Source organism: Alligator sinensis, unplaced genomic scaffold, assembly GCF_000455745.1.
Source record: "Alligator sinensis unplaced genomic scaffold, ASM45574v1 scaffold277_1, whole genome shotgun sequence".
NCBI classification, from domain to species: Eukaryota; Metazoa; Chordata; order Crocodylia; family Alligatoridae; genus Alligator; species Alligator sinensis.
The window spans coordinates 2678397-2687878 of record NW_005841899.1 but is presented as its reverse complement, the minus strand read 5'-3'; the positions used below and the strand labels follow the sequence as shown (position 1 = coordinate 2687878).

The window sequence follows — 9482 nt, the reverse complement described above, 5'->3', positions numbered from 1 at the left end:
TAGGGAAAACGTTAGGAAGGCTAAGGCACAACTGGAGATGCGACTCAACAGACATAAAAGACAATAAAGATTCTACAAGTATGTCGGAAGTAAGAAGGCGGCCAAAGAAACCGCAGGTCTCTTAAAAATGCAGAAGGCAATCTAGTTGCAGGCTAAAGTATTTAATGCCTCTTTTACTTCAATCTCACAAATAGGGGCAGCTACCAGGTAGGGAACAAAGATAGGGAAGGAGCCAAAACAGCTTAGAGTAGTAGCAGAACAGGTTAGGGATTACTCAGAGAAGCTAGATGTTTTCAAGTCAGTCAGGCCACACAGGATGCACCCACAGGTACTGAAGGAATTGGCAGAGGTAATTTCAGAGCCACAGGCTATCCACTTTGAGAACTCATGGAGGTCAGGGGAGGCCCCAGATGATTGGAAATGGGCAAATAGAGTACTCATCTTAAGAAAGGGAAGGAGAAGGATCTGGAAATTACAGACCAGTCCATGATACCTGGAAGGATCATGGAGCAGGTCCTCAAGAAATCTACTGTAAAGCAACTAGAGGACAACAAGGTGGTCAGAAACAGCCAGCATGGATTCACCAAGAGAAAGTCATGCCTGAGCAACTTGATTTCCTTCTATAAGAAGGTGACAGGCTCTGTGGATGGAAGCCGTGGATGTGATATACCTTGACTTTAGCAAGGCCGGAGTAGTGTGTTCAGTTTTGGGCCCCCCCCACTACAGAAAGGATGTGGAGGTATTGGAGAGAGTCCAGTGGAGGACAACAAACATGGTGAGGGGGCTGCGGGACATGATTTCTGAGGAAAGACTGAGGGAACTTGGCTTATTTACTCTAGAGAAGGGGAAACAAAACTGAGGGGGGATTTAATGGCAGCCTTCAACTACCTGAAGCTGGGTTCCAAAGAAGATGCAACTAGATTGTTCTAAGTGGTGGCAGATAACAGAATAAGGAGCAATGGTCTCGAGTTGCAGCAAGAGAAGTTGAGATTAGCTATTAGGAAGAATGTTCTCACTAGGAAGGCAGTAAAACACTGGAACAGGTTACCCAGAGAGGTGGTGGAAGCTCCATCCTTGGAGGTTTCAAGATTTGGCTACACAAAACTTGGGCTGGGATGATTTAGTTGGGGATGGCCCTGCTTTGAGCAGGGGGGTTCATAGTTTCATAGAAGTTAGGGGCTGGAAGGGACCATACAGATCATCAGGTCCAGCCCCCCTGCACTTGGGCAGGAAAGACTTTGGACTAGACGACCTCCTGAGGTCCCTTTCAACCCCAACCTCCTGTGTTTCTAAGGCTTCCAACACTGTCTCCCACCACATTCTCATTAACAAGCTAAGACTAGATAAGTACTGCAAGGTGGATACATAACTGGTTGGATCATCATACTCAGCAAGTAGTCTTCAGTGGCTCAGTGTCTAGTTATCAAGTGGGTTTTTTCAGGGTTCTGTCCTGGGTCCAGTATTGTTTAATACCTTCATGAATGATTTGGATTAAGGGATTGAATGCACACTTAGCAAATTTGCAGATGATACCAAGCTGGGTGGAGTTGCAGACACTCTGGAGAGCAAGGCTAGGATCCAGAATAACCTGGATAGACTGAAAAAAGTGGTCTGCAATCAATGAAGTGAGATTCAACAAGGACAAGGGCAAAGTCCTGCACTTGAGATGAAATAACTGCATGCACAAATACTGGCAGAATGACTGGCTAGATTCTACTACTGCAGAGAAGGACCTGGGGATTACAGTAGACTATAAAATGAACAGGACCCAACAGTGTACTCTTGCTTCAAAAAAGGCCAACATAAAATTGGGCTGTATTAACAGGAGTGTCACTTGCAAATCAAGGGATGTGATTCTTGTACTTCACTGAGCATTGATAAGATCTCTTCTGGAGTACTGTGTCCAGATTTGCGACCCACACTTCAAGAAGCATGTGAACAGATTGGAAAGAGTCCAGTCTAGAGCAACAAAAATTATTAGAGGCCCAGGAAGTGTGGCTTATCAGGAATGACTGAAAAAACTAGTTGGGGTTGGTTTAGTCAGAAATAACCTGCCTTGAGCAGGGGGTTGGACTAGATGACCTTGTGAGGTTCTTTCCAGCTCTACTTTCTGATGATCCTATGAACTGGTATGTATTAAAAAAAATTAATTGCCTTCCATCTGATTTTGGTTTTCCCTGTCCTTTCTATTTTTCCCTATCTACTGTGAACTTTTATTCTCATTCTCCCACTCTCTTTCCTTTACTTTTTTATTAATATATTCTTTTCCTTCATCCCTAACTTTTCCTATGTTTGCCTTTTTGCCCTGTCACTATTCATTCTTATCTTCCTTCCATTTACCCTTCACTTACTGCACTCTCAGCTCAACAAATCCTCCTAAAAGGAACCCTCTGCACTATTTTTCTGCATTCAACATGGATATTCCTAAAATACCTCACCCTTTCAGTCATGCCTTTACCATTTAGTTGAAATCCCCATGGCCCCAAACAACCTCTACTGTCCTACAACCTTCCCAACCATCCTGCACAAATTTACAGCCCCACCAAAGGCACCCTCTACTCTCCTGTACTCCATGCAGAAGCACCCACTTATATCCTTACCTCCCTTCTGTAAATTCAATTCCCAATCAAATTTCAGACAGCTCCAATTCCCCCACACAGGTTGAAATAATACAATAAGTGTATGAGATAAATACATTCTCAATGCTTCATTTTTCATTTAAAAGATCTACCAGAATGCAGTCTCACCCAACAACTACATACCTGGTTCCCCTGCGCCAAGATCTGCTGAGGCTGCTTTCTTTGCTGGTTTCTTTCCTCTATTTCCATGCCTATTTCCAGGTTGACACTGTGAAGTCAGACATGCATCACTTGGTTAGAGAAATGACACATTTATGACAGGTTAGAGTGATGCTGTAGCTGTGATGGTCCAGGAATGATGCGAAACAAAGATTTCTTATGGTAGTATCTTTTATTCAACTAACTGCACAATTGGGATATAGTTAGACAAGCTTTTGAATACAAGACATTCTTTATCAGGTGATCAGGTGTCCTGATGAAAAAAATTTTGCATTTGAAAGCCTGTCTAACTATTCCAACTACGCAGTTGATTTAAAAAGGATATCCTAAGAAATCCTTGACACTCACATATTTGTGACATTAAGACAAGTAACAATTTAGGATGGGGTGTCCTGGAGACCCTGTAGTTCCAAATGCAGCAGACTTTGGGTCCTAGCAATACTGTGACCAAGCGCACAGTCCTCAGGCAAAGGCAAAAGTCAGGGAAGGGCAGAAAAGCCTCTTGCAATTTTTGCAGTGACTCTTCCACCTTCCTGCAGCTACAGCTGGGCAAATTTATTTTAACCTAAACATTTTTAAAGCAAACCCCACCACAGATTTGACAACCTCAAAGTGTCCCACAAATTTGTGTAGGTTTCACCCAGTTGTTTCATTTAAATTTTTCTGAATTTGATACATAAACCACTTTTTTTTTTCAAATTAAAAGCAACATTTTGTTTAGAAACATCCTTCAATTTTATTCTTAAGACGTCTCAAACATCCATGAAATGAATTCTAACTGCCAAGTTCCTCAAAAGTTTAACTCTTTTTTAATTTTGGAACTGCTGGAAACCAAAAAAAGGTTACTGACCCAGCCTTAGTTTCCACCTTGGGAAAGGTTTATTTACCAGGAGTAACAGTGCTACATTCCTGAGAATGCTGCTCTGTATTTCTGTAGTAAATGAGAACGATGGGAGCCAGGGACAAGGCAACAATATGGAATAAAAATTGATGTGGAAAGCAGGTACAGTTTCAATGCAAAAAGTATATTGCTCTCATTGTGGTTTATTATTGCTGCAGCCTTGTATTACAATTTTCAGTTTACTAAGTGGTGGCTTTTCCTACCTGTTGGCCTGTTACTTGCCCATGTAACAATGGTGGAGGGTTGTATTGCAATGGCTGGCCAAGCAATGGGTATCTGGCATCTCCTGAAAACAAGGAAAAGGTTTTAAGACTTTGTCTTGCTTAGTATAAAATCTGTAACAGTGAGTCTACACCTCACAAATAAAATAAACAAAGTAAAGTGAGGTATTATATATAAATTAAGGAAAGAGGCATTTAAAGTATTTCCTGATTACGGTAATTGCATATGGAAACCATAAATCAATTTATACAAACTATGAAGTTGAGAAATCATAAACCCAGGGTTCTTTGCATTTAAAAAGGATACTTTAAAAAGTATGTTTTTTAGTTTCTGAGTCTGCCAGAGTCTCATTTAGATTCAAATCTCAAAAAATTTTCAAAGAGGTTAAAGTTCTTGTTGCAGTGCCCAGCATTACTCAAGAAGAGTGCCAGCTACAGCTACATCTTGCATCTCCACCCACTGGGAGAACCCATAAGATGACTGAACAGAAATATGTACAATTATGAGAGAGGTTAAGAAAGCTGAGGCAAGATTCATAATGGGCAGTCAAAAAAAAAATCTGAAATAATTAACAAAACCACCAAATTTACTAGGGAAACTACAATTTATTTCTGAAAAGAAGGCTATGGATTTTCCGATATAGTATTTTGCTATATTTTTCCATATACCAAAACACATTAAACTAAAATAGGAGAACTACATTCTACCCTTCATTTACAAAGTAGCAGCAGCATCTCTAGTATCTTTGTAATAAGTAATTACAGCGCAGCAATTAACTGAGTCTGCTGGAGCGTGTTAATTAATGCATGCCAGCAGCCTCCAATTCTGATGCATCAGTGCCCCCACACTTTAAAATGGTGGCAAGGGCACTTTAAGTAAAGCTCATCCAACGAGTTTTAGTTAAAGCACCCCCCACCACCATTTTGAAACAGGGACACTGATACACAAGACACTGTGGGTGTTTTAATTAGAGCAGCTCTCAGAGCCGCTCTAATTAAAGCATCTCCCCTGCCCCCAGAGCACACATAAAAACACCCTCAGTTTTTACGAACCATGTAAATTGTCATGTCTCCAATCAGTGAAAATACTATAGTCATTGCTCTTATATTGGAATAATGGCAGCAGATTCTACTCCTTTTCTTCCACAGGGAGTTTCTGTAAGGAAATGCTCCCCCTAGTATCAGGCCCCATGTGCCAGATCCAACCTGCAAGCCAGGAAATAAATCATCAGCAGGTTTCATAGTTAGTAGGGTTGGAAGGGACCTGAGCAGATCATCAAGTCCGACCCCCCTGCCACAGGCAGGAAAGAATGCTGGGGTCAGACGACCCCGGCAAGGTGTTCATCTAGCCTCCTCTTAAAGACCCCCAGGGTAGGAGCGAGCACCACTTCCCTTGGAAGTTGGTTCCAGATCCTAGCCGGCCTGACTGTGAAGTAGCGCCTCCTGATATCCAGCCTGAATCTGCTGTCAGCTTATGGCCGTTGTTCCTTGTTACCCCCCAGTAGTGCTCCAGGGAACAGGGACTCTCCCAATGCGTGCTGGTCTCCCTTGGCCAGTTTATAGATGGCCACCAGATCCCCTCTCAGCCTTCTCTTGTGGAGGCTGAATAGGTTCAGATCCCATAGCCTATCCTCATAGGACCTGCTCTGCTGCCCCCTGATCATGCGAGTGGCCCTCTGGACCCTCTCGATGTTGTCCACATCCCTCCTGAAGTGCGGCGCCCAGAACTGGACGCAGTACTCCAACTGGGGCCTGACCAATGTCACATAGAGGGGGAGGATCACCTCCTTGGACCTGCTCGTGACGCGTCTGTGGATGCGTGACAAGGTGCGGTTAGCCCTTCTGATTGCATCCCCACATTGGCGGCCCATGTTCATCTTGGAGTCAATAATGACTCCAAGATCCTTTTCTGCTTCTGTGCTGGTGAGAGGGGAGTTCCCCAGCCTGCAGGTATGCTGCTGCTTCTTCCTCTCCAAGTGCAGTACCTTGCACTTGTCAGTGTTGAAACCTATCTTATTCTCATCCACCCACCTCTGTAACCTGTCCAGATCTGATTGCAGCTTGTCCCTCCCCTCTAGTGTGCCCACCTCCCCCCACATCTTAGTGTCATCTATGAATTTGAACAAGGTGCTATTCACCCCCCTCGTCCAAGTCGCTGATGAAGATGTTGAACAGTGCAGGCCCAAGGACCGATCCCTGGAGGACCCCACTGCCCACATCCCTCCAGGTCGGAAAAGACCCATCCACCACCACTTTCTGGGTGCAGCCCTCCAGCCAATTGGTGACCCATCTGACCATGTAGGGATTAACACCACAGTTGCCTAATTTTTTAATGAGAATGGGGTGAGAGACAGCGTCAAAGGCTTTTCTAAAGTCCAGAAAGACTACGTCCACCACGATGCCTGCGTCCAAGGATTTAGTGACCTGATCATAGAAGGCCACCAGGCTGGTCTGACAGGACCTGCCTCTGATGAACTCATGTTGGTTGCCCCTAAGCACACACTCCCCTGCTGGTTCCTCGCAGATGTGCTCCTGGATAATTTTTTTGAAGAGCTTCCCCAGGACCGAGGTAAGACTAACTTAGGTTGAAGTTAATATGGCAAGAGGAGAAGGGCAACCAGGTCAGAGTGTTGGCCTCCCTTTGTACCTAGCTCTATTATTGCGCTAGGACAGGGGTCAGCAGAGGGATAGCATGGTTCGCTCCCTCTGGCCTGACAAATACAATAATGGGATACCACTTTCTCGTAACTGTACATCAAATGTCATAATTTGCAGTAGCAGCACTACTGTTATAATGCAGAGGCCATAGTGTCATTGTGCTACAACCCCCCAAAGATTTAATCTAGTGATTGAACCACTACTTACACTATAATCAATAAACGAAGAATGGAGAATAAAGAGTTTAGTAAAAAGCAGAATTGTAGGATTAAGATCCACCTCATCTATTGACCACATCAAGCCCATCAACTGCAGTACACAGGCATGTAGGACTAGATGATCTTTTCTAATGCTACCATTAGTACCATAAGCCTACTTTTATTTGATATTTAAATGTTTTATTTGATATGTCAGTTCAAAACTTAAAACAAATGTTTGAAATATATTCAATTAAAATTACACAAACTATTTCAATTTTAAATTCTGCACTGCTGAAAGATAGTTTGTTCTTTTGAGGCAAGGGGAGGGACTCAGGTGCAAAAGGGTAGCATTAATTCTTATGACATTCAGGGAATACAGTTTTTGAACACGCTAGCCAAAAAATGATCATTGTTTAAGTTAATCATAACTTGCTCCCAAAGAACAAAATATTTATACATGATCATCTGGAAAAATTAAGTACTTCTTTATGAGTTATACAGTGAAAGCCTTACCTGGTCCAGGGACAAAAGGTCTAGAAAACTGGGGCACAATAGAAAGAGGTGTTAGCGTGGGACGGATGTTTTTCAGATTTGATAGCTGAGCTGGTGCTGGTGACTGGGCTGGTGAGGTGACAGGACTACCTAGTTGAGGACTATGCTGTAACTGGAGTAAATGTTATATATAAGTAAGTATAGTGGGCTCTCACAAGTGTTTTAAATATATTTATCTGAATATACTACAGGATATTTACAATATTTAAGTCAGGAAAGAATAACTGTAATATAACTATTTGTAAGCACAGCTGAAATAGGTTTGTTTTGTTCCTCCCCAAAACTGAATCCTTTCTTTTTAAATACAAGATTCATGACAAATTCTCCCAGAGGGAAAAAAAAACTCGTACCTGTGCAACACTGTCTAAAGTGCTAAACTCTGTAGATTTCTGTCCCCTTTGATGGTCACAATAATATTTATTCTGCTTCCACTGCGGAGGTGAGTGGGGTCGGGGCTGGGGATTGTTAGGTATATTTAGCTGCATCATTACTACTCCTCCACCTGGTGGGGGTGCTACCGCTGCAAAACAAGAAAAGTGAAGGATCTTGTTAAAGGTTAGCTCCTCTAGCCACAGGTTTATTGTGTCAAAATTGAAAAAAACAAACAAGAAAGCGGTCAACATGCAGGACCCAGGAGAGAGTAAACTGTTGGTTTCTAGACGCATGGGAATTTATATTCTGTAGAATATTTTACTTCCATTAACAAATAAAATCTTTTTAGATCGTTCAAAAAGAAATTAGCAGGATTCAGAAAGACAGGTTAAGCTATTGAAAAGCTTAGTATCAAATATTTAAAACTTTCTTAAACCAAAAATTGTTCTATAGCACAATAGTTGAAAACGCACTAAATCTACTATACTTTACCTTCATTCACAGATAGGGTCAGATTTATTTATATGGGCGAAATATGAAAAATGATGTCCCTATGTTAGTGTGGGGGCAGCTACAAGGAAAATGAGAGGCAAGTTTACATGGCCTGGGGTGATCAGAACTGTCACCATCCTTTTCAAAAAATCTCCTTGAAGAAGGTAGTTTAACTGTGTCTTGGTTTTCAAAAGAAACTCTCCAAACAAAGGCTTGCTGAGAGAGAAACTTGCCCCCTGGCTGGTCTGCCACCAGGCCCACACAGGAGGGGTTGAAAAGACGCTGGTGCCATGCAGAAAAGGGAGGTCTGGAGACGCTGTTTGGGTTCTGCCCAGTTATGGTGGAATACAGGTCAGAAAGGGTAAATAATGGCCTGTCTTCTTCAATATTAGAAATGGCAAGTAAGCTGACTATCTGACCAGGAGCAGGGAATTATTTCGGGCGGAGAGCCACTTACTGGGTTTTGGCAAGTCATCGAGGGCCACATGGATAGCCCCGCCACTTGATGGGTGCCCTGCCCCCTGGTTGCCACCTTGGGATCAGAAGTCCTGACCCCTAACCCCCGCCACCAGAAGTCTCTCCTTTTGGCCCAGTGGCAACATGTAGGGGGTGCATGTGTACCTCCTGAGAGCGCTGGTGCACCCCAACAGCTGTGCTTGCCACTCAGGAAATGGGCAGGGGGGACAGGCGGGAAAGCCAGTGCCCCCCCCGCAAGCGCCGGCCGATCACTGTGCTCACTGCAGCTGCTTTTGGGAGTGACTGTGGCTGCTTCTGGGAGTGGCTGCAGCAATCGGCTGGCACTTGCTCCCAGAAGTGGCTGCAGCGAGCACAGGATTGCCTGTGGGAGACCCCCCCTGGGACCGCAGGATTGCCTGCGGGGACCCTCCCACGTCCCTGGACCACAGGATCACCTGCAGGGGACCCCCCACTCCAGTCGGTCGGACGGTTTGCGGAGGGGGGGAGGGGGCCACATGCCCCCCCCCTTCCCCGACTAAGGCGGCATCATTCACCCATGCCTTGGCCCCTGCAGGTGCTCCTTTCAGCAACAGGGTTTGCCATCTCGGAACCAGAAAAATACCAAATTATATTCTTAAAAAAAAATAAAAAAATAATAATAATTAATTTCATTAAAAAAATATATTTTTGTCCTGATTTACATGTGTTTATGTAGTGTACATAGAGGTGACAGTATAATAGTTTAAAATGAAGTCTTAACTCCTGTATATTATGGGAGGGTGGGTATAGGTTTGTGGGTATGTGGGGGGTGGGGGTCTGTGGGGGGTTTGTG

The 9482-nt window shown here is 43.7% G+C and overlaps 1 protein-coding gene across 1 annotated transcript in view; it reads right to left on the bottom strand.

Annotated features, from left to right (window-relative positions):
- The window catches only part of R3HDM1 (R3H domain containing 1), a 146292-nt gene that overhangs the window by 5308 nt on the left and 131502 nt on the right, over positions 1-9482 (bottom strand). The window contains 4 exon segments of the mRNA XM_014517296.2: positions 2763-2847; positions 3903-3985; positions 7292-7442; positions 7681-7850. Of these exon segments, the coding sequence (XP_014372782.1) occupies positions 2763-2847; positions 3903-3985; positions 7292-7442; positions 7681-7850 (489 nt within the window).